This window comes from Argentina silus, assembly GCF_951799395.1.
Source record: "Argentina silus genome assembly, chromosome: 2".
NCBI classification, from domain to species: domain Eukaryota; kingdom Metazoa; phylum Chordata; class Actinopteri; order Argentiniformes; family Argentinidae; genus Argentina; species Argentina silus.
Genome location: NC_139656.1, coordinates 8,941,264 through 8,968,656, shown reverse-complemented (window position 1 = coordinate 8,968,656; position 27,393 = coordinate 8,941,264). Strand labels below are relative to the sequence as shown.

Sequence of the window (27,393 nt, the reverse complement as noted above, 5' to 3'; positions counted from 1 at the left end):
CTTTCACTAGAGGGGGTCCCCAGTGGAGCATGAGGACGAGGAGAGAAGACAGGGCAGAGTAGTCCTCAACGTCTCCTCTATAAATAACACCTTTATCAGCCCTGATGGGGTGATGTCAGCTCAAAACCTTCATGGCTGGATACTCCTTTCACCTCAGACCTGCTTATGTTCATGTTTAGTCACTGCACTTTGAAAGAGTTAAACGTGTTTAGGCTGTTTGAAGGTTGAGTGGTGTATCACTAAGGGCAGTTTCATTCAGTTGCTTCCTTGCCTTAAGATTTTTCACATAAGAACACGACCCTTTGATCTATACTCATAAAGGCAAAAAAACATTCACCACCGAATTTATTATTAGTGAGCTTGCTTCAGCAAGTCTAAATGCTGTTCTTGCTCATACGTATAATAATAATAATTATTATTATTATTATTATTATTATTGTTGTTGTTGTTGTTGTTGTTGTTGTTGTTGTTGTTGTTGTTGTTGTTGTTAGTGGGCTTGCTTCACCAAGTCCAACTATTGTTTTTGCTCATACTTATTAGTGGGCTTGCTTCAGCAAGTCCAACTATTGTTTTTTTTCTCATACTTATGAGTGGGCTTTGATTTTTTGTAACTCCATGGTGTTAAAAACTTCAAAGGAAGTTAAGGGCGACCATTACATTGCCTAGCAACTAGTTTTAGATGATCAAGTCATTTGTTTTATAAGATGAATTATGCAAATGTTGCCAAAATAACACTTAAAAAAATATCATGTTAAAAATATCATGTTGCCTATCCTCCTAAAACTGCTTTTTAACTGATATATTGCTTTCTCAGAATAACTCATACTTATGAAACTTAATTTTACTGTTATACAGTACATCCCCTCTTTCATCTATCTATCTATCTATCTATCTATCTATCTATCTATCTATCTATCTATCTATATCTATATAACCTTCTCTCGTCTATCTGCCTATATGCTACACTCTGACCTTTTTGTCCATCCTACAATCTCACTTTATTTCAACTACCCATCTAATTATCTATCGTCCAAACCATCTTTAAAATGTTTCCACTACCAAAATAAGACTTTGCAAGCCCACACATTTTCTTCTAGAATTTATCTTTCTAGTTATAGTATTTTATCCACAAAGTGGCTTGTAACTTCAGTGGCATGACAGTGTCCTAGAGGACAAAGATCCTATTCCGATGACAGATTGACCTCTCTGGACAGTAGGCACTCACATGGCAGGAAGCCCTGGCATTCCCAGTATGTCCCAGTCATTAGGAGTTCCCTACGCTATGAATCATCAGGACCAACTTAGGTTTATGAGGTCTTCACACATGCCACCCTGACCACTGCATACCTCTCAGTTCCACTTCATTAAGAACAGACTGAGAGATATTTCACTTGTCATAAACAGGAACCGGTAATGAATTCTCGTGCTATCTCGTGCATCAACTATGCTGGCCAGGCATAGTTGATGTTTAGGTCTCAACTGCATCTCCCTCTCTCTCAGTGTGGTGAATGGTACTGTTGCTATAGTTTCAAGTTTTGTTTTGCCATATCATTTAGGAGGACTATCATCAGGCAGAACCTCACACACGTGTGCTTCCATTCTTAACCTTAGTCTCTCGCTGGGTGCTCAGCTCCAGCCTGTGTTCTGTCAGTGACTAATGGAGCAGAGGCACCCTCAGGTTGTCCACCATATGTGTTGCTGCTCCAGATGGATTAGGATATTCTCCTCTTCATTCATCAGCCAAGGAACTCCATCTTTTAAACATGTGCATGGGTCGTTATATGACTGGTATGAGAACTGTGAGGAGGGGCGTGGTCTACCTGGCGAGCTGCACTGCCCTGAGTGTGTGATGAATGATGTGAGTGTGCTGCCTGTCACAGTGAGGGATGGGAGGAGGAGAAGGGTTTAGAGAGGCACCCAGAGCAGTGCGGCTGGCATCGCGGTGGTGGACGTGCTCAGACAGCAGACTGGGCCTGTGAATGGACAGGGAACATGTGGCCCTGGGGGTCCCCTGTCTGTCCCAGGTACTCTAGCGCCTCATCCCTGTCATATGAATAAATCAAACATGCCTAAGTCCCAGTGGGACTCTGCAACCTGCAGATGCACTCTGCAACACTATGACAGACACAGACATGTACAAAGGCGTACATGCTTATACACGTACACTCACTGACTCTCTCTCTCTCTCTCTCTTTCTCTCTCTCTCTCACACACACACACACACACACACACACACACACAAACCTAATGTAACACACTCACTCAGAGAAGTGGTATTCACGACTACACCCACTCTGAATATCCGGGGGGTGTGCTTTAAAGAAGAAGATTTACATTCAAGAATATTTATGCCAGTCTCTCATTTGACACAAACACACCTGCTCTTAGTTCATTGACCCAAGTCCATACATCCATGTCATGAGAAGACTACGACCCTAGCAACCCTTAAGATTCTGAAACTCACAAGTTCTGAGTAGATCTTGTGAGAGGCCACAGAAATGGGATCCCTGTGGCGAGGAGAACATTCTTAGCTGGATTAGAGATGTGTTTGTTTACAGAGGGTGGTTCTGCAGTGATGAGCTCTAACAGAGGGAGAGAGGATCAGTGGAGAACACAAGGAGACCAGCCAGGCAGGAGGATGAGGTCTCAGTTAATATAGCCGCCTAACACACCTTTAATGAATTGTATCAAAACATACACACACACACACACACACACACAAACACACACAAACACACAGAAGGATGGAAATAATTGTTGTTGTACTACTTAATAAGGGACCAATCCAATTGAAGTTGACACATCAATTCTCTCCCAAGTTAATTTTTCTTACTGCAGCTTTTATGATCATGAATATTTCAGACACGCATACATTGTGAATGAGGGAGTGAGGGAAAAAACAACCTATCCTCATCTCCCCCCTCCCATGACCCAGCACCCCTTCCTTTCTCAACACACACCCCTCCCTGCCTTCAAACTAACCGCCCTCCCCTGCTGTGTGAGCTGTTGGGAGAATGGCACAGGCTGCCTGGGGTGCCCCCCCACCCCCAACCCCCCAGTAATGCAGAGCAACGCTATGAAAGCACTAGCATGCTGTGTGTGTGTGTGTGTGTGTGTGTGTGTGTGTGTGTGTGTGTGTGTGTGTGTGTGTGTGTGTGTGTGTGTGTGTGTTTTTGTGTATGGAAGAGTCTGCCAGAGCTCCAGCTAATCGGCCAGCCTGCCTCTGCTGGATGGATGAGGTCAGGGGAGTTCACATGAAAAGGAAAAAAACAAGAGAGCTCTGCTGTCAGGCACTGCCAAAAAGAAAAATAGACCCTTTCCTCCTCCTCTTTCCTCTCCTCTTCCTCCCTCCGTCCCTCTCTCTTCTATGGCATTGTCTGCACTGTAGCAGAGAGAGGTACCCCCCTGTTAAAAGCAGCAGTCGTCTGTGCTGTACTGTCAGCAGTGAGAGTGAAGCAGCTCGGCTCAGGGAGAGTCAACAGCAGAAGAGAGAGTGAGGCAGAGAGGAGGAGGAGCAGGAATAGGAGGGCTGGTCTGTGTGAGTGTGAGTGTGTGTGTGAGTGTGAGTGTGAGTGTGAGTGTGTGTGTGGCCCGTGAAGCCACTCCTCCTCCTGTGCTGATTCCAGCCGTCACTGGGCTAATGAAGCCTACACGGTGCTGCCTGCCAGTGTGTCACACTGTCACCAGCCTGGAGAGTCAGCGCACAGCCAGCACACACAGACACACACACACACACAGGCAGCAGGACACTTAGCCTGCCTCCACTCACACAGCCCCAGGAAGGGCTGCAGAGAAGAAAGGAAGGAAGGAGGGAATATTTTTTTGTCCTCTCTATACTTTGTGTTTCTGCCAGTGGATCTGTTTGGAAGCTTGCTGCGTACTATAGATAGTGTAGTCATTACTGAGCAGAGCCGGCCTCCCCTGCGGCCGCGGTTCTTGGATTAGTCTGTCTCGGTGTGGAGAGTACGAGCTGTGGACCGGACCAGCATGGGGAACCAGGCGGGGAGACTGGAGGAGCCCGAGTCAGGTCTGCTACTACTGTACTCCAGCTCAGCTTACTCACTACAGCTAGTCTCTCCATCACTGAGGCTGTCTGTACTTCATTCACTTCATGAAGCTCCACTCTCTCTCTCTCTCCGTCTCTCTCTCTCCCTCTCTGTACTCTGTTGATGTAGGAGGTAAAGCCATGCATAGCCAAATAGCGTAGTTATGAACTGATATCGTGCTGTGTCAGAAAAATATGTAAAAGATGAATTGTCAGACATTGCGCTGTGCAGACTTTGTGTCCATAGTTCTGAGAATTCACTAACATGCCCTGCAGCTACGTACAGTACACAAGTGTACCGGATGGTGATTATTCAGTACTGTTTATGTGCCCATTCTTTCTTCTTTGCTCAGATACGTAAAATGAGGTGATTAATTGAAGTGTGTATGTATGTGTGTGTGTGTGTGTGTGTGGGGGGGGGTGTCTGGACATGAAAAGTGCTGAGTGTAGTTTATCTCCCAGAAGCTCCTCTCAGCCATATACCCTCTGCTGCCCCAAGGATAGGCTGCTTAATACATTTCCATTTCAAAGTATTCATTTCACTTCATTCAACAGCCTTTAACTTCACACTAGGCAGTCTCTCTTTCTAGGCTGTTTCCTACCTGTTCCCTATCTTTGCCATCGCACTGCATTTCTGCATTCAGTCTGTGAGCTTTGTGGTTCCTCTAGAGCAGGATAACCTTTGCCTTGTGTGAGATAATGAAGAATCATCTGAGGGGTGTGTGTTTGTGTTGTGTGTGTGTGTGTGTGTGTGTGTGTGTGTGTGTGTGTGTGTGTGTGTGTGGTAGCATTCTGTTTGTAGCCGGATCCCTTTCCACCCCAGTCAAAGGGCCTGTTCAGCGTTGGTGTGGGCAGTGATGTCCCTGTGTCACTCAAAGTGTGGCCAGGCATAGAATAGAGTGAAGCCAGGCAGGCAGCCAGTGTGGCCCAGCTCTCAGTACACACACACAGCATAGCGGTTATCAGCTGGTGGGTGTTAAGCCGTGTCATTTTGGAGCGGTAGTGTGTGTGTTTGGAGATAGTGCAGCAGGCTCTGATTCGGAGGCTACAGTAGGGAGCTGCTGCGTGCCAGGGGAGATTAGCTCTCAGTTCCTGTCACACACATATTGACTCCCGCTCTCGCTGTTCTCTAACAGGTCGCTCAGAGAGACAGAGCTCCTCTCATGTCCCTCACACACAAACAGTGTGTTGTTGACGTCTCTCTATGTTTTAATTGTGTAGAAGTATGTATCATCTAGTCTTGTAGTTTCCTGCCAAGGCACAATGACAATGTTTTAACTTCTGACTAACAATTTCAGTAAGTTGTGTAATGTTTTGGTCGGCAAATGTTTTTGGAGGTCAATCTAAGTACAGTTATGAATCCTCTGAAATCTGTACACTCACAGTGAGGTGTGCAGAGGCTCTTGTGGGTGACTCTTCTCTAACAGCTGAAAGCCATCCCCCCCCCCCCCCCCCGATCCAGTTATGCTGTCACTTCCTCTTGTCTGACTGTGTTTCCAGCCATGGAGATGCTCCTCAAGTTCATATGAGGCTAAACATCCCACAGTCCACCTGTGTAGCATCTGTTACAGGATCTGTCATTGACTTTTATCACGTAAGGGTCACATAACGGACAAACTTCACCACTGCCAAGAAGCTTTTACAATCCTCAGTGAAGTCATATAGTACATAATATCGCAGGTTTATAACGAATACAATTGCCAATGAATATGTTTGGAGCCATAGCAGACATAGGAGAACTGAGGTCTAGTTGTTGTTCAGGAAAGTAACTAAAGTAACCCAGACCAGGTCAATGGTTCAGGAAACAGTGTTTGCTGAATGTAAACTACCTCCCTCTAAATGGCTGGTTTATCTGGGATATCATCAGACAAATTCTATGTCATCTTTAATTATCATATATCGTAGTCATCATTAGTCTTCTTTCGTCCTTTAAAACTGATTGGATCAGCCATCAAAACAGCTTCACTGTACAATCCATCTCATCCTCTCACAACTAGACAGTGTGACTTACACTTGTTTTGGGCTTGCTATTAGATCCCATAGAACTTTATTATGAATTGATGCAGTCCACTGAAATGTTAAGTGATCTATTGAGGCTATTATTATTCTCATACCTACACTGCCCATCCTATTCAATGAGCCTCTGAGAATGAGAAATGAGAATTGGTCATTTAAATGGGTTCATTTTTCATCCTGTTCTTTCCTGGCCATCAGGGAGCTAAAGCAATCGATGAGAGAGGGATGTGATCAAGGATAGGGGAATATTTAAACCTATTTCTCATGGGGGCCTGTTTTCCGTGCTGATGCAATTAACGCTAATATCATTATCCAATACAACTTTGTTATGATTCTTCTTTTTACTTTTATGAGGCACAGGAACATGTTGACTTCCTCTGTAGTATCCCTCCTAGATAATGAATCACCCTCTGTCAGGACAGCTGTGGTATGTCTGAGATAGTGACTGGGGTGGAGAGTGAAATAACATAGCTGTGGTGTAGGTGGTAGGGAAAATAACGTGGGAAAAGGGGAACTCATTCATATTTAATTAATACAGTTATCTCTTAGTTGAAGGATGAGGAGTTTATACCGTCGTCTGGGCTGAGATACTGAGTTCTGTATCAGACCATGGCTCTCCTTTCCCCTCCGGCCGACTGGGAGAATGGCCCAGTGCCTACGCTTAACAGATTCTCTGATGACCTTATCAGTGAAATATGGCTCAGTGGGCATTCTATTTTCAGCATGGACTCCAATCAGAGCTGTCTGGAGGAGAGGAGAGGAGAGGAGAGGGCCAGAGACGGCCAGAGACGAGATGTTTGTTCAATGAGGTGAGAAGGGGAGTCGAAGAGACGGAGAGAGGGCTGGAGAGTTTCTCATGCTCAAAAAAGGATAGTGAGCTACACGGTCCTGTGGTTTCTCATACAGCGTAGTCGGGATGTTTGGAGGTAGTGGTAATGCCGAGAAAAGCTGCCAAAGTGTTGAGAAAGCAAAGGGGGTTTGATAGTACCGGGGTGTGTTTTGTGTGATACCAATGCAGTAATAACAGTGGTGGTCATTGGAACCACATGGTTGTTTGTTGTCTCTGCTCACTCTTGGGCATCAGACGTTTGAGTGAAAGAGAGAGATATTCCACAGCACTGGGTCCTTTCTGAGGACACACAACAGGCTTGGATGAAAGATTTCTCAACCAAGAAGGCTACAGTGTACATAACCAAACTTATCAGACTGTGATAATACGCACTTGTTTTTCAGACCCTTCAAGGAATTCCTGTAGTTCTACTGGGAAATCACAATTTTAACACAATGATAAAGTCTCGATTTCTTTCTCAGTTTCGGTTAGGCTAGATGATATGTGCCACACTCAAATCTATGATTAGTTTATATTTTATGTGGGCGGTATTTTGTTGTAGCATGCGAGGCAAGTGTACACATGCCTTAGTGTGTGTCCCTGCCAGTTGAGGCAGGAAACATGCCGTGGCTCTTCTAGGAGTGTGGTAATGATGATCTGTGGTGTACAGGTTATGCTCACCTGCGACTGGGCGTCAGCGTGCTGCTGTGTTCTCAGGCGAGGCTGTGCATCCTCGTCAGCACATTTAACACGCCTCCCTGACAGCTGGGCCTGCTCTCCTACATGCAGACCATTGTCTCTCACATTCCTCATGTCACTGGGATGGATGCCTCCAAACTGCCATTAACTGTACTGTCTGTCTGTCTGTCTGTCTGTCTGTCTGAATAACCCAGTGAATGTGCTCAGACACACTGTATGTGTGGTTGCATTATGAGGAGCCTCAGAATGATTCACACACTGATAGACATCCCAAGACTTACCACTGGTTTCATTCCCCGCATCCTCAGTTGAAAATGAGCCACTGCGAGATAAGACACTCATATTGACATTGATAGCTGTGAATCGTTTCGTGAGGAGTTTATCTTGACATTGATAACTGTCTGCTACAGTAGAATGTGAGCGATTTTGTAGAGAACCGTTGCACCTGGTTGATACTCCTCAAGAGCTGATGATGATGAGCATGAGCCAAAATCAAATAATGTGGAGAGACAAGGGGAATGTGCAGCCTCAGCACAGTGTAGAGCATAGAGAATCTCAGTGGAGACCAGCATGAGGAAACAGGCCAAGGGGAGGAGAGTCGAGACTCTGTGTGGATGCCTGTAACCCAGAGGAAGTTACACCACTCAGGCCTTCCACAGCAGTTACCAGGGAGCAGCCAGTACTGTAAACTCACAGGCTATTCTATGTGCTGGGTGTTTGCAAAGCGAGGTGTGTCCTGTTCAAATGTCCTGTTTGTGTGTGTTGCAACATGGGCCCATACTTCAAAGTAGCATAATGGCCCTCTGGTCTGAACTCTTACAAGTATGACTAGAACATCAGAGTAGCTGACTGTATGTATGACATTGAAACTCCAAAAACACTTAAGGTTGGGTCCACCGTGTAACCCAGCCTGAACAACATGTCTGTGATTATGTGCATTAGGCATATCAAAGCAAACATCTCCTCATGAGTTTATGTATGTGTCCTCTACTTGGAGCAGAGCTGCAGTCAGGGATCACACCATCACAGGGTTTCTTTTCACTGTAAACACATCAAAATGTCTCCTTCAATTAACTTGTTAGTCTTGTGAAAAATATTGGACACTACATTTTGTTTAGCTTTCTTGTTAAAGGGGAAGTCTGGGATTCAAACAACAACAAAGTTGTCTCCCCACCACATATATATATATACATACATTTAAAAAGTGTAGAAATGTATGTACTGTACCAATTTAAATGTTGTCTAGGTTGTTTGTTTGTTTTTATTTTCTAGTGTAGAACCTTATCTGTCCACTTTAAGCAATCCTCTCTGTGGGCTTGGATTAATCTAGAGTTTGATTGTTTAACTTTGTCATCTAATGTCCATCTCTGTGATGTACTGCTGTCACTTTTACCCTTTCTGGACAAATCTCCCAGGCTTACATGTGATGTACTTTTGCTCTGATGCCCTTAACAAACTGATGCCTTTGTAGAAAATTGGCCTTATCAAAGCAGAGTTAATCAGCAAAGGATGCTATGACTTCATAATTAGCATGCACATTAGTTTGCATACTGCATACTGCATACTGTACCATCAAAAGGAACACCCTTAACTTCATTATGTAAATGTAATATACTGGTCTACTGCAGCTTTCCAACTCCCATCAGGGCCTAAAGCACATCATGCAGTTTACTGTCTCAGACAGAAGCTGGGAAACCTTTTGGGTTGAAGTTCTATTTTCACTGTGCAGCATTTCAACAGCTTCAGACTTGCAAGGGCAGTTTTTTTTAAACAACAGATTGTGAGGCTCATCCCCTCAGCAGTATGATTTTAAAACAACAGAGTGTGAGGCTCACCCCCTCAGCAGTATTTGATGATTGATATACCTCCTGCTGACAATAGAGCACCTATAATGACTTGGACACAGGAATGCATGAGCATGGGTGTTTCACTTTTGCTTACAGTAGATGTTGGGAGTACTGGCCCTTGGCATTACTCCTCCTTCCCTGCTGCGTCTCTGCTCTGGGTGGGCTTTCTGTTCCAGCACAGCAGGGCAGCATTCATCACACCGCCCTGTGTAATCAAGTAATGGCTTTTCTATATGCTATGTACAGTGTATTTTCTAACCAATCACAAGTCAAAATGTCACCCACATGAATGAGTCAGCCTTTTGATCCCCAGAACTCTGCTTCTACGATCGGGTGCTTTCCAGCTACTACCGCAGAATTTACAGTCTCCATCTAGCCCAGCCAAAGCCCATCCATTCTGCTTTCTTACTCTTATTTATATGCATGATTATTGGCGAGTCCCAGAAGGGGAAATATCACCTCAGCCAATGTGGTGACAGATTCCATCCTCTCTCTGTGCAAATCCCACTTATCCCTCACAGCCATACATGCCAAACTCACTCCTAGCTTTCACTCAAGTTCACATAAGTTTTTTAATCACAGATTAGTAGATACAATACTCAAACTAAAAGACTTCCTAGGAATGTATTACTCAAGCATCTTGTTGATTCACAATATACAGTACATACTGTATACACTACTGCAGTATGTACCACCATTATAGGATGCCTACAGTATATATTCCCAATGGCCACTACCTCAATTTTCTCTTTGGTCCTTTGGAAACAAGTAATCTTTGCCCTAAGGTCTGGCAGCGGATATCTGCTGAAGCAGAGAATGGGAGGGAACATTATCTGAGCCTTCTTGTTATCATTCCTCCAACTCTAGCATGGAGATCTTATTCTAGAATGGAGATCTTATTCTACATCTCATATATAGTAATCCCCCAAGCGACATGATGGCAGCATGTAAGATTTGCTGGAATTCAGAAATAATTAACAAGGGAAGGGTTTGTTAGATTTGAGGATCTGGGCATCAGATACTGGATTTATCCCAAGTGAATACTGTATATCCTCTCAAATCCCCAATGCAGTTGTTTCCTAAGGTAAATACTCTGGAAACTGCTACAGAACAAAGCTTACACTCAAAAAGTGCTATGCTCCCTATACTATTGGTCCTGTTGACTGTCTTAGATGACCCTGGATCTTTACCTGATTTACACTCCTCACTACATTTACATTTATGGCATTTAGCAACAAAAATACATTTGTCTAAGTATGTGAATCATCTATCCATCAGTCATCATAAGAAAAAGTAAAAATAAAGTGCTAGGACCAGGGGCTATTGGCAGTCATAATGCTTTTTTCTTTTTATTTACAGTAGAGAAACTTGTACAGGGAGGTAGTGGGGATGAACAGGTCTTTAGGAGGGACAGTTAAGATGTAGCCTGAAGAGATGGGTCTTCAATCTAGGGCGGAAGATAGGTAATGACTCTGCAATCCTGACAGCAGTGGGAAGCTCGTTCCACCAGCGGGGCGCCAGGACAGTATCAAAACATGACCGAGTAGCGCGACTGTTGCGCCACGTAGTGGCGGTGGTGCCAGGCGGCCAGCCGAGGTGGAAGAGCGGAGTGATCGGGCAGGGGTTTGGGGGCTGACCATTGCTTGCAAGTAGGGCGGGGCTGTTCCCTTTGCCGCCCGGTAGGCGAGCACCAGAGTCTTGAATCTGATGCGAGCTGCTACCGGGAGCCAGTGAAGGGTGCAAAGGGAGGGGGGTAACATGGGAGAATTTTGGGAGGTTGAACACCAGACGGGTGGCAGCATTCTGGATCAGCTGTAGAGGCCTGATGGCGGAGGCGGGGAGCCGGCCAAGAGTGCGTTGCAGTAGTCAAGGTGAGAGATCGCAAGTGTCTGGACCAAGAGTTGTGCTACTTCTCTGGTAAGGAATGGACATATCCTTCTGATGTTGTAGAGGAAGAATCTACAGGAGCGTGCTGTCGCTGTGATGTTCGCCGCACAGTATAAGTGGTTGTCAAGGATCACCCCAAGGTTCTTGGCTGTCTGGGAGGAGGTCACAGTAGAGTTCTCAACTGTGATGGAGAAGTCTTGGAGAGGGCACCCAGGAGGAAGAGCAGCACAGTCTTGTTACGGTTGAGCTTGAGGTGGTGGGCTGACAACCAAGCGGAAATGTCTGCAAGACACGCAGAGACATGTGTTGCCACCTTTGAGTCAGAAGGGGGGAAAGAGAGAAAGAGTTGAGTGTCATCTGCATAGCAGTGGTAGGAGAAACCATGTGAGAAAATTACAGAGCCAGGAGATTTGGTATAGAGGGAGAACAGTAAGGGCCCTAGGACTGAGCCCTGGGGGACCCCAGTGGTGAGGGCTCATGGAGAGGACAGTGATCCTCTCCACGTCACCTGGTAAGAGCGATCGGCCAGGTAGGATGCAAACCAGGAGAGTGCAGAGCCAGAGATGCCCAGTTCTGAGAGGGTGGAGTGAAGGATCGGGTGGTTTACTGTGTCAAATGCAGCAGACAGGTCCAGAAGAATGAGAACAGAGGAGAGGGAGGAAGCTCGAGCAGAGTGGAGGGCCTCCGTGACAGCAAGAAGAGCAGTCTCAGTAGAGTGCCTAGCCTTAAAGCCGGATTGGTGAGGGTCAAGGAGGTTAGCAGTTCCAAAGTCCTCCCGCGACAGTGAGGTTGTGGTCAGTTGAGCATGGTGGGTAGATTAGATTGGAATGGTTGCGAGGGGAGGTGTAGCGTTGATGTGTCCTCCTGAGGGATGAAATAACATGAATGGGGATAAAGCACATTGTGATATTTGCTGGTATAGAGAGAGAAGGTTTGTGGGCAATACAAGATGTAGGTAGCGCTCAATACACAGAGTAGTGAAAAAATAAACAGATTGACTCCTTTGTCTCTGTGTCAGTAGGGTGTCGCAGAGGCTGTCTGTAATTTCTGTAATTGCTGATGACTAGCAGGGTAGCAGTCCCTCCCACCTAACAATCACTTAACGACCAGACAGGTTTCACCACTCAATTCCAAATGTAATAGGCCTGGTCCAGGGTGAGTAGGAGTTAAATACCTTGCAGAATAGTTTTAGGCCCTCCCACTAGAGATTGACAGCAATTAGCATCAAACATATAGCTTTCAGCAGAAACTAGGTCCTAGAACATAAGGCAGGATAGCCACAGCAAAATACAGCAAAACTACCAGCAACACACTGACTTTAAACAAGATTAAATTAACTTACTTAGACTGGAGAACAGGCTTCACCACTCAATTCCAAATGTATCACTGGCAAACACAATTACACTGCCCTTCACAGTGGATTCATCAGATTCCTATCCATTGACCCCTATCCATCCAGATTCCTATCCATGCCTCCTAAAATGAAATCCTCCATTAATAGGGAATTCCTCTATATCCCCTGCTGCTAGGGCCATAAAATGTATCTGGTAACCTTGGCTCTGATTCAGCTCTGAGTCTATCTGATCTGCAGATCCGCTCTCTAATGATACACCCCCTCCACATGATGTCATGTCTTGCTTCTGACCAGGTCTCTAGGACCTGAGACACTGGCCAAGAGATTTAAGTTCAGCCAGTGGACATCTGTAGCGTCTAACTTTTACAAACCACAGTGAAATATCTGTCCAGTGATTGGAGAATCACATGTATAACTAATTGTATTGGGCATACAGTATGGTCAAAATAAGCTTAGTGTTTGTATAGTGTATTTGGCTATAACAGAGAGAGATAGGAGGATGATGGTTTTGATTGTTGTGATGTTTGTCAGGTGATAAGTTCACTGGACTGGGATATTGCTGATGCCTGCCCCGACAGTGGCCATTCCATGCTCTGTCACTGTGACGCACACGGAAACTCTGGTATTCCTCTCTTCCGCACTGGTAAGAGGAGTGGAATGCCTCTGAGCCACAGCCTCCCCATCCTGTCCTGTTCTGTCCCAGTGGCTGGACAACAGGAAACCCAGACAGAAAGGCTGATATTGTTTCTGTCTGTACCCCCCACATCCACCTTACTGGAAAACATTACACTGCACTTCCTGGAACTCCAGAGGAGGGGGGGGGGGGGCTAAGAGGGGGTGGGAAGTGGCAGTGAAGCTTCTGTGTCACTATGTCATCTCAGATGCCAACACTTGACTGTTAATCCGTCATCACTCCCTCTCATATCCCCCTGTGCTGAAAATTAAAGACGGCTGCGTTCACAATGCACTCTTACCTTCTGGCTGCTGGCTGGGTGATGCTGGACTCTGTCCAGCCACATGTCCACTGCTGGGATGTGAAACCTCATCTTCATTAAAGAGGTAGATACCGCCAACATTGTGCATTATTGTGATGAGGGGAAGTCAGTCACCGTTGAGTAATTGAGTGTTCTTGGATTATCGGAAGGCAGGCTGTGTTATGAATTAAACAATGACTTAATGTAAGCAAAACAATCATCTCAGGCTAGATGATTTAAGGTGATTAAAGAACTATGTGTATGTTTTCTGGCATGTCAGCAACATTCTGTCTAGAAACATGGCATTTGAAGTTAAAAGTTGCGTTTTGGGTTAGTGATTTTGGTCAGGCCTGTTGATCTTGGCTATCACTGTCAGTGTCATTTGGCCGACTGCAATTTAAACCTTGCTGTGGCTTCACATCTAAAAAACCCTATCAGGAAATTATTAGGGTTTACTTTTGATTCAAAATTGGGAAGTTTACTTTCTTACCAGTTGAGAAAAGCCACGCTTTCAGCACAAAAACCCTGTGTCACCAAATGTTATCTCTCCCTTGTTCTTCACATAAAAGGGGCCTTTATGACAAGGAGCCATTCTATTTGGCAGTAGTATTCTTCTCTCTCTCCAAAGCTTATGTTTCACATTATTTACACTTGCTATCAATGAGGGCCAGTCTCCAGAGACTGTGGGAGGATTTATTTTCTGTTAGAATGGGGGAGGTACCTCTGTGAGCCACTCAAACTCCCGCTTCGCTCCAGACTCCCCTACAGGGGGCTGATTTAGAGCTTCCCACAGCTGCATGTGAATGGGCTTGGAGCTGAGATATCCAACATGGAGGACTACATTAAATTAAGATTGAGGGAGCTTTGCCACCCCCCTCTCACTCTCACTCTCACTCTTTCTCTCTCTTTCTCCATTTCTCCTTTCAGTAGCCACTAAAAATAGGGAGTTGGGGTGTTGTCTGTCAAAGGCTTGGCAAGGCAGGCCCAGATAACTCTGGAGTCAGGATGCTTTTGTCCAAATTGAGGGTATGAAATAGTTTCTCTTGGCAATTAACTCACTGCTTGTCTTGTTTTTGCTTTATTTTGACCTCTTTTTAAACTATGAAAGGGCTTGATTTAATGTATGTTATACATTAAATTTATATGGCTATAATCACTGAGGATAACTCTTTGTGATTTATAGATGAAGCAGACTTACAATAGATATGGTTTTATTATGCACCATATGTAATTATTATTATTATTAGTTATTATTACCATATGTAACCATTCTTAATATACGACTGCACTCTAAGTGTGGTTCTTTTCCGATTATCCCTAAAATGTTTACTCAATGTTCTCCTCACCCATTTTTCAGTTCAGCTCATATGTGATCAGAGCTTTCTCTCCTGGCAGAAGCATGTCATTTCCCTCCTTTGAGACTGCCAGGGTAGCGTGTTTGTGTGATCAGGATGAGATGAAATGATTCACATTCAGCAGCTGCTCTGTTCTGGCCTTGAAGCTGTGTCCAACTGTGGCACTATAATCTATCACTGCTTGCCTCTCCATGTGAAGCCCCCACTAAGACATGGTAGGTTTGGCTACAGTAGCTCTGAGAAAGAGGGGGCTCCATTGTTAGGCCTTTGTCTTGTGAGATGTGGAGCCAAAATCTGCGTTCCAGTAACTCTGTCAGCCTTCCCGGCATTGTAATGTTCACGTGTTGGCTGCTTGCACACAGATTTATGTCATGCTATGTGTACAGGGACAAGTTGTTGTGATGTCATGGTATAAGAGAGGTGATGTTTTCAAAGAGGAGTGAGTTAATGCGGTCCATATGGGTTTTATTCACTTTGCTGTGAGTAAAAGGAGAACATGGGGGCAGTGAATGGGAGATGTCCCAGAGTCCCACTCCAAGCATTAGTCATCCTAATGGAAAATGCCTGATCTTAAACATATCCGTCTCTCTCTCTCTCTCTCTCTCTCTCTCTCTCTCTCTCTCTCTCTTTCTCTCTCTTTCTCTCTCTCTCTCTCTCTCTCTCTCTCTCTCTCTCTCTTTCTCTCTCTCTCTCTCTCTCTCTCTCTCTCTCCAAGGATCATTTGTTCACCTCCCCTAGGTAGACTACATGCCCTCTGTTTTTCTGCCCCTGTATGCTCCTGTAATAAGAACAAGACAAATTGGCAAACCACAGTGTCCACACTCTGTGCGAAACTGCCCTGATATTTCTATAACATTTTATGTTTAATTTTTACTGGAATTATTATGCATTTTATTGCCATTTGTGTAACAATTTATGATGTTATTATCGAAAGCAAGAACACCATGTTTCTTGCTATATATAGCAGCATAGTTCAGTGCTGATAAAGTTATGTGTCTGACTCCTTTCTTCTCTGTACCCTTTCCTCTGTGCTCTCCTTTTCATCTTCAGGGCCCCACTTAGAGAATGCTAAACCGTGGTGCACCCCAGAGATTGTGCCAGGCTTGGCAGGCATAGGCAGACTTGCCAGTCAGTACAATGAGGTGATAGTCTCTGCAAAGTGGCCATCAATGGAAGAGTGCTTTAAGAGCCCAGTGGGGTTCGGGATTTCCATTTGAAATGAGACAAGGCTGTTTGTTTGTTTGTTTGTTTGTGTGTGTGTGTGTGTGTGTGTGTGTGTGTGTGTGTGTGTGTGTGTGTGTGTGTGTGTGTGTGTGTGTGTGTGTGTGTGTGTTTCTTTGTTTGCTTGTATGTATGTGCGTTATGTAGTGTGTCAGTGTATCTCATGTGTGTATGCTGCTTAGGGGGTTAGCCCTGTGCCCATCCCTATCTATGTGCCCAGGCTGTGCTGTGTGCCCTCTGGGTTTGATTACAGCCAGTGTGTTACAAACACAGCGCTCTCTTTGTGTCTCCCCACTGACGGGCTGCTTTGTGCTGGAACGTTCCACGTGCTGGGGACCATTGTCATCGGTGGAAACAAGAACCCCCCTGTGTCTGTGTTGCTGTTTGCTGATTATTTCGAAACAAACAATAAAAGCTTTCAGTCGGTGCCCTGCTCACGTGGGAATTCAGTAAATGCTCTTCATTTTTGAGAGAGGTCTGGAAAGCTGGGGCCCGTGGCCCACGCTGATGCTACTGAAATGCCAGAGCTGAAGTCTGCCCTGGGTTTTAATGTGACCATAGCACAGAGAGACAGAGGCAGTGCCAGGCTCGCACTGCCATCGCAACAGAAAAACCTCTATGAAGAGGTTTCAATGAATGACCAACATCATATTACAGCATCACAATAGATCTTGAATCAGAGTAGGAAATTGTCTCTTTTGTATAACAAACGCTTCTCCAGTGGCTCCAGGGCCATTAGCAAAACGTAACTTTATGTAGATATGCGAGTGTTGCTTTAGAAATAATTTCCAGTAATGGAATGTTGCTATATCTTTCAGAATTTTTACCTTATTATTAATAGGCAATATTTCTTTTTTCAGGAATTCAACGCATTTCCAAAGCAGAATCATTTTCATCAGTTTCGATCAATTCCTTTGTTTGGCAGACTTTCTCATTTTTCATTGGCAAGCCATTTGACATTGCAATAAAACTGCCCTCTAACATTCATACCAGACAGTTTAGTTTAGATACATGCACACTAGTCTCATTTGATATCAGGTTTTCTATTCCATAAGGGACTATCTTTACCTAAGTTGGTCAATGGAGCTCATATGGTTCATGTGTAGAGATGCTACAGGTTGAAGGATATAAGCCAATTCTCTAGCTGCATCAAAGCCATTTAATTGGTTCAGTTGGCATAGGCTGTTATATACTGTATATATGGGATTTTATGGGCTATATTACCTAATTTCTACCTTGGCTACATATGTTACAGCAGTTTAGACTGCTTTTGAAAACAAAACCTGCCCTAAGTACAGCAGACTTAGCATGTGTTTGATCTCCTTTTCAGGCATTCCATCAACCAAGAAGTCAGGGATCCCTGCTCCCAGGGAGATCCCCCCCACCATCACCAGAGACCGGGTGTCCCTGAGGGACCAACTGAGGACCTCCACTACCAAGAAGATGGTGCCCAGTGCCAGCACCTCAAGCCTGGCCACTCTGGCCAAGCAGCAGCGCAGCTCTGTCAAGGCCAAGGCAGACACAGAGGTCACAGAGAAGGGTCTCCGGGAGTGCCAGGTCAAAGAGCTGCTGGCAGAGGCCAAGGCCAAGGAGTTTGAGATCAGCAAGCTGAGGATGGAGCTGCAGCGCTGTCAGGGCAAAGTCTCCACCTCACCCAGCACCCCTTCTCCACAGGAGGGTGCCCCTGAGCAGAGTCAGGGTCAGACCTCAGATGCCCTGGCCTTAGTGGGGGAGCTGAGAGAGAAGAACGGGAAGTTTCAGCGAGAGCTGGCTGCCCTGCGAGAAGAGAATCAGGCCCTGAAGGAGAAGCTGCTCTTCCTGGAGGCCTCGCCTCTGTCCGTCAGCAACACCACCAGCAGCCCCAGCAAACCCTCCATCAATGGCCTCCCCTCAGACACCCCCACCAGCCCCACGGCCCACTCCAGCCCAACCCCTGGCACCAGCCCACTCAAAACCTCAGTCTCCTCCGGCAGCGACATCACCAAGGGCTCCCCCTCGCCAGACTCCTCCGAGTTTGAGAAGATCCCCTCGCGGTCGGACTCAGTGAGCAGCGGGGGAGTGGGGGAGGGGAAGGGCCTGGGGGGCAGGGACCTGTCGGTGGAGAGCCTGACAGAGCAGATCCAGAAGATGGAAGAGAGTCACCACAGCACGGCAGAGGAGCTGCAGGCCACGCTGCAGGAGCTGGCCGACCAGCAGCAGGTGGTGCAGGAGCTGACAGCGGAGAACGAGCGTCTAGCTGAGGAGAAGGGTCTCCTGCAGACCTCCCTGCAGCAGCAGAGGGAGAGGCAGGAGCTGCTGGCTCAGAAGAATGAGGCACTAGTGACCCGGCTCCAGGAGCAGGCCCAGGCCCAGGCCCAGAGCGAGGAGGGACAGGGCCGTGTGGCCGAGCTGGAGCAGAGGTACAGCGAGCTGGTGGAGAGCTCACGCTTCGAGAGGGAGAAGCTGGTGGACATCCAGCAGCAGCTGACGGGTAGCTTGCGGGTGCTGGAGCAGGAGCACCAAGAGGCCCAGGGGCTTGTGCGCTCCCTCAGAGAGGAGAGAGACGGCCTGAAGGGCCTCCTGGACAGGGAGATGGAGGCTGGGGGACAGGCGGAGCGGGAGACCGAGGAGCACAGGGCTGCAGCAGACAGTCTGAGGGTGGAGAACGGCAGACTCAAGGCCCAGGTGGACATAGAGAGACAGAAGGTGACAGAGCTGAAGGCCATGCAGAGTGCCAGTGACAGCACAGAGCTGCAGGGGCTGCTGAAGGCCGCCCATGCTGAAAGAGACAGGCTGGAGATGGAGGTGTCGGAACTACAACAGGAGCTGCTACACGCCCAGACCGACACTGAGCACACCCAGGGGATGCTCACCAAGGTGGGTGGGATGTGCATTCTCTTGTAACTGTAAATCATCTTTTAACTGATTCAGTGTAGGCTTTGATCTATGTCTGGTGATTTACAGTGTACTGTGCATTGTACTGTCTGTTGTCTCCTTCCATCACAGGATGGAACATTATGACAAAGCCGCAGCATTCGGTGCAGTGTCAGTGTGGTCAGAGTGGTTATTGCTTTGTTTTTTGGAGATGCTGGAATTCAGAACTTAATTAAGTGTTTCAGACTGAACAGAGAGGAGTGATTGGGAATTGTTGAAGAGGGTGACTGTTAACACACGATGCAGATGCTAAATGTCAGAAAAACGCACGCACGCACGCACGCACGCACACACACACACACACACACACACACACACACACACACACGCACATGGATCTGTTCTCTCTATTTGTCAGAGGGTGTCTTCCAGCCTCTTCTTAGCTGCATTCATACCGGTAGGTCTGAGCTGTGTACTAAGCACAGTGAAACCTTCAGAGGTGTGAGTCACATTGGCTCAGGGCTGTCAGACGGCTGTGTTATTTCAGCTGATGAACCAACACTGAACAGGATCAGGAGATATGTGGAGTCTGGAGCACAAGCCAGTGAAGCCACATCTACGTATATTTACTGTCCATCAATGACAGGCAGCTCCTCTACAGGCAGCTTACTAGTGAAAAAGCCATTTAGTTCATTGATTTAGAGCAGTACATAAAGAAAGAGCTTACGATATGTCGTCAGTGAGAGGCTTTGTTGTGGAAGTGCAAACAAACGCACCTCTCCCCTAGTCATCAAATTACAGAAGGACATAATATACCTCATCTGACATGATGGTTTGAATTAAGCATCATAACCAGTGGCCCAAGATGGGCTTCGTGGCCAGTTTGAGGCACACTCCCTCACCACCACAGCACATAAACTCATGTTCTATTACTCGTAGGCATGTGCTCATAGGCAGAGCATGAGCAGTGGTTTTCCCCCAAAACACCACAAAGGTCATCAGCTGGAGCTGTGTGGGTTTAGGGTTCTGTCTGTGGTTGTTAATGTGAATATGGGGTGTGTCCTGAGTCCTGTTCAGCTGTGTCTCAGCAGCTCTATGATGTCATATCTGAAGGACCCTGAGGGGGTGCCCACAATAGGGTGGTCCGTCCTGCAGCATATGATGCAGGCTCTGGCTTCTGCCACATGGGTGTGAGGGCGAAACTGCTGCATGACTTCAGTCACAACACGTCATTCTCTATATAAAACACATTCTATCTACTGTAGAATGTCTTCCATCATTGTCATATTTTTGTGTACACCCATTACCCTAGTATTGCACACAGGGACTGTAGGGAGCTCATGTTGAGCTTTTGAAGTAAAAGTAAAAAGTATGTTGTGGCAGGCAGGGCATCTGTTCCAGACTATGAACTGTAAAATCAATGAGTCATCATCACCTCACGTATCTCCTGTTTACCCACCAGCCAGTTAGACATAATCAGCCGTGGCTTTGGACCTGTTCCTGTTGAGCTCTTCTGTAAATGAATCTGTGTGGACACTGGCAGTGCTTACGTCAAACAGCTTTTATGATTTCCTTTTTTACGTCAGACCACAATACAGTTAAATGGATGTGTCAGAGGACAAAATGAGTGCACATGCTCAGACTTAACTTGATGAAGTTTTGTGTTTTAGATGTTTTTATTGGCTAAGTAACCCTTGAATATATGTACTGATTTAACAGTACAATACAATCAGAAATTAGAACAGTACAGTAATAGCCCACTTTTTATACAAAATTACTTTTGCCTACTATTGTCAAACATAGAAAGTAGACACCATTGATTTCTCAACTAAGGCTAGTTCAAATAATCAATATGTTTCAATGGCTTTTTGATAATCGTGTTATTTTCTCATCCTGTTCATCAACTCACATTGGAAGAGTATAGGCACAGACACAGCGCCATCTCATGGCACTCGGCAGCCTGCAACACACATCCTGATGGGAAGAAATCCCTGATGGTGTCTTTGATTATCCAGTCAGCTTTTCCTTTCCTGTGCGTCCCCCCAGGCGAAAGGCGAGTGTCAGCAGGTCCAGGAGCGAGGCGAGAGGCGGGAGCAGGAGCTGAGTGGCTGCGTCAGTGTCCTGGAGGAGGGCATGCACCAGGCTGAGGCCCAGATCAAGGACCTGAAGGAGACCATCTTTGAGCTGGAAGACCAGGTTGAGCAGCAGCGGGCCGTCCGCCTCCACAGCAACCAGACCATCCTGGACCTGGAGAGTACGTCTGCAGCCCTGTCAACCCTACACCAGGGCTGTGGCTTTGATTGACACATGGTCGTTTTCAATCAATGGGCTGCAACACGTTGCTCATGTGCCGTACACGTGCCGCACACACCACAGCAGTCCCCTTCTTAGATCATTGCAGTTTACTCAAGATACTCCAACAGTGTGCCATGCTCTGTGTCGTGTGTGTGAGTGGAGTTGGGTCTGACAGAGACAAGCAGCTGGCTGAGACAGTGGTAGATCCATGGCTACCAGGCTCCTCTATAGTGACAGATCCAGATAACTGAGCTCTGGCAGGACTCTCCACTGATACACTCTGATCCTGCAGACTGGAAGCAGTGGGCTATAAAGATCCCTTACTGAGCCCTTAATACTCAGATGACATGCCTGTTGTCTCCTCTCCACGTTTTGCACACTGTTTTACGAGCACAGCTGTCTCTGTCCCACAGGCCTGTTTGTGCAGCTGGTTATGAGTATGTAGCTGTAGTGTACTTAGTGTATTTACTGTTTAACTACATATTTGCGATAGTTGTGATAGGGTTAAGTATGATTGATGATGTAAAATCAGCTCCTCTTTTAGATATGAGCTCTTTTAGATATGAGACTGTACTGTATGTGCCTTTCACTGATGGATGTTGTGTTGAATCACTGTCATTCTGTCTGAGCTCTTCTTGGACTTGTCAGGCCTCATGGAAACCTTCTGAAAGACATCCCATATTTCTCCCCACAGATCAAGTCAAGAAGCTTGAGGAGCAGAAAGCTGAAGTGGAGAGACAGCTGAAGATACTCAGTAAACAGATGAAGGTAGGAATGATCTGTTAACGGCCTGATTCAGTACACACCTGTGACTATCAGGTGCTCTGGTGGTAAAGATGACTTATTGCTATGATGTCCAGACATATACAGTACAGTATGTGTAGATCATAACTGGGAGCATTTCTGTGTGTGTGTGTGTGTGTGTGTGTGTGTGTGTGTGTGTGTGTGTGTGTGTGTGTGTGTGTGTGTGTGTGTGTGTGTGTGTGTGTGTGTGTCTGTGTCTGTGTCTGTGTGTGTCTCTGTGTGTCTGTGTGTACAGGACGAGACAGAGGAGTGGCGTCGGTTCCAGGCGGACCTGCAGACAGCCGTGGTGGTGGCAAATGACATCAAAGTGGAGGCCCAGCAGGAGCTGCGCTCTCTGAGGAGACGTCTGCAGGAGGAGCAGGACCACAGTGCCAAGCTGACCTCTGACCTGGAGCAGCTGCAGGGAGTCAGGTATGTACCCCTTCCTCTCTGTCCTTATCCAACTATCTCTTTGTCCCTCTGGCTCCCTCTCAGCACTGGGCTGTAGCCTCTCTGTCCTAACACACTCTGTCCTGGAGCTGCTGCTAGGGCTTGCCATGTCCCACTGAGGGTGTGCCTGTCTTATTTGATAGTTTATACTGTGCCGTGTGGGAGGCTATTGGGAGCATAGCTTTTAGCATTTTAATCCCCTATGATCTGTTCCTTATACTCCTTTTAAGAAGCTTCCTAGAAGTCAGATTTGATGTCATGCTAGCTTATGATGCTCAGCAGGTTTTTTTTTTGGGATGCATTGAATTTAGTAGACCAATGGACACCATACGCTGACAATTAGGATATCATTCACCATTTAGTAAAATAATATCTTAATACCTAATACCTTCAAAATATGGGCTTTGGCAAACCCTGCTAATAGATTGGCAGTCTCCTGCAGTATCTCTCTGTGTCCTGCTCCTCTGAGCTGCTGCATACTCTGACTGCTCTTTCAGTCTCTCTCTTCTACTGACCACCTACAGTAACACACAACCCTTGCACTTCACTGAGACATGCTGTTCTATCTGTGTAGTGTAGAGACACCTAGATAGCCTAGCTTTATCCAAATATGCTGTCCTGACCATTACATTGGAACTTTTGACACAGTCTATGTTGATGAATCGTTAGTCCTCTTCCAAATACCAGTAGCTACAGTAGGTACCTATGAAATACAGCAGGACACTGTAGGGGCCATAGTATCACTCCATTGTGCTGTTGTGTTTCATGTTACTATATGTGGACCATGACCTGCCAGGGATGTGATTGGTGTGTTGATGTAGATGGTGGTGTCCATTGGTTGTGTGTGTGTTGTGCAGTGGCAGTAGTGTGTGCTGGCTGACGGTGGTGTGTGCTGTCCATTCCAAGGCCAGTCACACACCCTCTGTGTAGCTGGTAGCTAACTAACTATGTGGCAAAGACTGCATGAGTTTGCCTAGAGTGCTATTTGATATTTTCCTGGCCAGTGTGCAGTCAATGAAATAGCTGCACCAGTCACTTTTTATGATAAACAGCTTCCATTAGTCAGAAATGGTCCAGGGTCCAATGACCAACATTTGAGAAACATCAGCAATGGTTCAATCTTAATACTGATAGAACTCATCAGTTACTACAGTACTGTGTAATACAGGTTGCCTGACCTGAAACCTGTAAGTTAGAGCGTTAAGTACTTGACTTTCCCCCAACCCGGAACTAGCCGGTATGCCACGTCCGTTCCCCTCCTACAGAAGCTCCCTGAGATCGTTCTCTCAAGGATGTCCCTCTGCTCTGACATGGCTCCTTATGTAAAGCCCAGGTGAGTTTACTGCCAGCTCAGTGAATGCTTTAGAGTGAATGCTCAGAGCCAGCCTGTGTGCTGCTGACCTTCCTACCTCTGCACTGCTTCAGCTGCTTCTGCCTGTCTGTTTTTCTGTCTGCCTGTCTGTCTGTCTGTCTTTCTGTCAGACTGGCTGCACAGACTTTCGGCTGCCTGTTATTTCATTTATGGGGGGCTGGGTCTGCTTTGCTTGATTTTCTAAAAAAAAAACTACTTGCTTCTCTAATTGTATGTACTTGGCGCCACCTGCTGTTTCCTGTGTGAATAAATCCTTAATGTCTCGGTTTCTCAGCAGAATTGTCGACACAGCATGATTGGTTTTATACTCATGCAACCATCTGCTTGATCAAATACATTTGATCTTGACAGCATTGCATACTGAAGTTAGAAATCTGTAGGCATATTTGAAACCAGGTATGATTTCATTAACCCATTAAGAGACGCATGGAGAGAGGGAGAGAGAACTTCTGTAGTGTCTGTAGAAAGACATCACTCACAGACAGAATAGATCATAAACTATTGACAGGTAGACAAGTAAACAGCATTTTAAGAGGGTAATATTTTCTCTGTTATAAATTCATCTTGACTCATTCATCTTGACTCTCAGTCTTGGTTTTCTTTTTCAGAATCGGCGCTGGAGCCAGTTTTGACACCAAGACTGCTGTAGAGGGGCGGTAGAAAAGTCCACCCACATCAGGACCATCTGAAGACAGTGTTATTGTACAGTTGCTTTTATCAGTATTACCAGTTACCATAAAACTGTTATGTGGTATGTAAATCTGATATTAAGCAAGGGTGACCAGTGTAGATGCAGTATGTATCCAAACAAACAGGTTAAACTGATTTTACTGTGTACATTTTTAACCTAATCCACTCTTTTGTGAAACAGTGCTTGGCTGCAACTTCTAACACATCCTTGTTAGTGAAATTATAACTTAAATTCTGCACATTTTATTTGTATTTGCCAATTCAGTCTGTTTGTGATGCTGGTGATTGGAAGTCTATCTCTTTCTGATTAAGATAGCCTTTGTGCCTTTGTGCCTTTGTGAAGCTTAAATTGCCTCGATAAATAGTCATTAATGCTTCATTCAAAGCATAATTCATTTGTTATGAAAACAAACAATAAGAGACATTTTTGGTCAGTCTTTTGTGGATTTACCAGGCCAAAACAGTCTGCTTAATGTCAGAAGCTGCCAGTTTTGAGTAAGATTCTTGATGTCAGTTAGATTTCATTACTGCATTATGGGCCAAGTACAACTCAGAAAGCAAAACAAAACATTATTATCAATGAAATCAGAGTTTGTTTTGTTGGTCTTTTGGTTTATTGCTTTATGACTCACATGCAAGTATCCCATCAGTTGTAGGATCTAGTAGTAGTAGTGCTTTTCTAACTGACCGATTGGAATATCTGTTACTTAAAACTTCACAAAGTGGTTTGATGATGATGTTTATGTTTTTTTAAAGTAATTACCAACAATCAGTCATTTCAAGTCAATATGGCTATTCATGGAAATGTAGTCATGTACTGTAGTTTACGGAAGTCCAGAGAGGACATATGAATAGAAACTCTAGTTATGTCGAGATCACAACTTAATTATCTCATGTTCACTACAAAACAAAAGAAAAAGAAGAAGATCATTTTCTCTAGATAAACTCTATAAATAGGAGTGGATGAAGTTGATAGCTGACCGTATTATGGAGGTGGCAGAGCCCACGGTGGATCAGCGCATCTGTTTTTATTTTGATCAGGCAGAAATTGAGTGTCATACATGTATCAATATTTCACTTTGAGAGAGCAGAGAGTCAGTATGCGCATCGAGCAGGTGTTATATTGTATCAATGTGCCCCATTGAACCAGCATGTAGGCACCTGAATAGGGTGCAGTTCAATGGGTCTCACATGGAGGGTGTTTCAGTGTGTTTCCCACCACTGTCAATGAAGTCCCTGAATGCGTTTATTGGAGGAGTTCACAGAATGTGTCTGGGACAACGGAGACGCATCATTTATTGTATTTGACTGTACATTCACTGTACATTCACTGTACATTCACTGTACATTCACTGTACATTCACGCCTGCTGTGTCAAGCTATCATCAACTTCGTCCTCTCCTATTTATAGAGTCTTGTGATCTTGACAAAACAACTTTTGCTATGCAGTGATCATGAGATAAATAAGTTGTGATCGTGACATAACAAGAGAATATTATTTTGTATTCATATGTCCTCTCTGGACTTCTGTAGTAGTTTGATGGAGAAAGCAACCCTATGCGTATCCATTGGGTATGTGCACCTGTGTTAGAATGGTGTTGGTGTGATGATTTACCACTAGATGGCATCATAAAACAAAATGACAGGAACAGCGATTACTTTGTTGACAATGTATGCCCCAAACTGCACTGGTCCTAAATTGTGTGTATATACTGTAATCAGTGGGCTACTACAGTTGATTGATGTTCAATATTTTAAGCTATGAGAGCAATCGCTGATCACTGCCCAAATTTGTCCTCACTGCCTCAAACTTATAGCCGTGCCTCAAAATCATTAAAAACTAATAATTTAACATATCTCATTTTAAACGTATATGTCAAATTGTTCTGAAGCTCTTGGGTAATTTTTTTAAATAGAGCTTCTGAAGACCATTCAAAGATGGATATTAATGTTTTATCTCTTATTCTAATGCGGCCCATCAGGTAAATCCAACTCATTATTGACAATTTCTTCAGGGTAGACATCAGGTCATAGGTTTGATGCTGGCATGTTACCCATTATGACTATAATGACATCTATAACTGCCATCGTGTGAATCTCAGGTTATGATTATCTAATGACAAGACTATTAAGTTCATGCAGTCATATAAAAGCCATAGTGCTCGACCAGACAGATGTGCTGGTGTTAACGGTTGAGTACTGTTTAATGTTGCCAAAAATATCACCTCCTAAGAGACAAGGTGGTAACAGTGTGGTAATTACTTTACTTTCTCTCTGCCTGCAGTAAGGCCATTTACTCAACAATCCAGTGAATGTGCAACTGTTTAATTTATTCTTCAGTTCTTAGTAAGACTTGGACTCTGGTGTATGCCTGTGACAGATCAAATATACAATGCTGTTTATGTTGAGACATACTAGATGTAAGGTGTTTGTCTGTTGAAATATTTTGTATTTGTCCTTTGGAAAGTCAATAAATGAAGTGACTCCAGTCTGACTTTGCTTGTGTGTGTTTGTTTGAGTCTACGCTCAAACAAACTGGGTTCTGCTTCCTCACTAGATTCTAAACGTCTCACCCTTCTCCCATCCATCACTGACAGTTGTAGCTACATCCCTCACTCAATCCCGCTGAGGTCATGACCTGCTGCAGTCATTGATATATAATAATTACCGGCTGCAATCTACACTCACTGAACACTTTATTAGGAACACCTGTACACCTTCTC

General features: G+C 45.2%; 1 protein-coding gene across 1 annotated transcript in view; it reads left to right on the top strand.

Moving 5' to 3' along the window:
- Positions 1-27,151, top strand: part of specc1 (sperm antigen with calponin homology and coiled-coil domains 1) — a 37,089-nt gene extending 9,938 nt beyond the window's left edge. The window contains exons 4-8 of the mRNA XM_083697480.1: positions 17,558-19,083; positions 21,127-21,334; positions 22,070-22,143; positions 22,415-22,590; positions 24,589-27,151. Of these exons, the coding sequence (XP_083553606.1) occupies positions 17,558-19,083; positions 21,127-21,334; positions 22,070-22,143; positions 22,415-22,590; positions 24,589-24,640 (2,036 nt within the window). The 3' untranslated portion in view covers positions 24,641-27,151. The remainder of the gene's footprint in view (positions 1-17,557; positions 19,084-21,126; positions 21,335-22,069; positions 22,144-22,414; positions 22,591-24,588) is intronic.
- Positions 27,152-27,393: the final 242 nt, after the last annotated feature.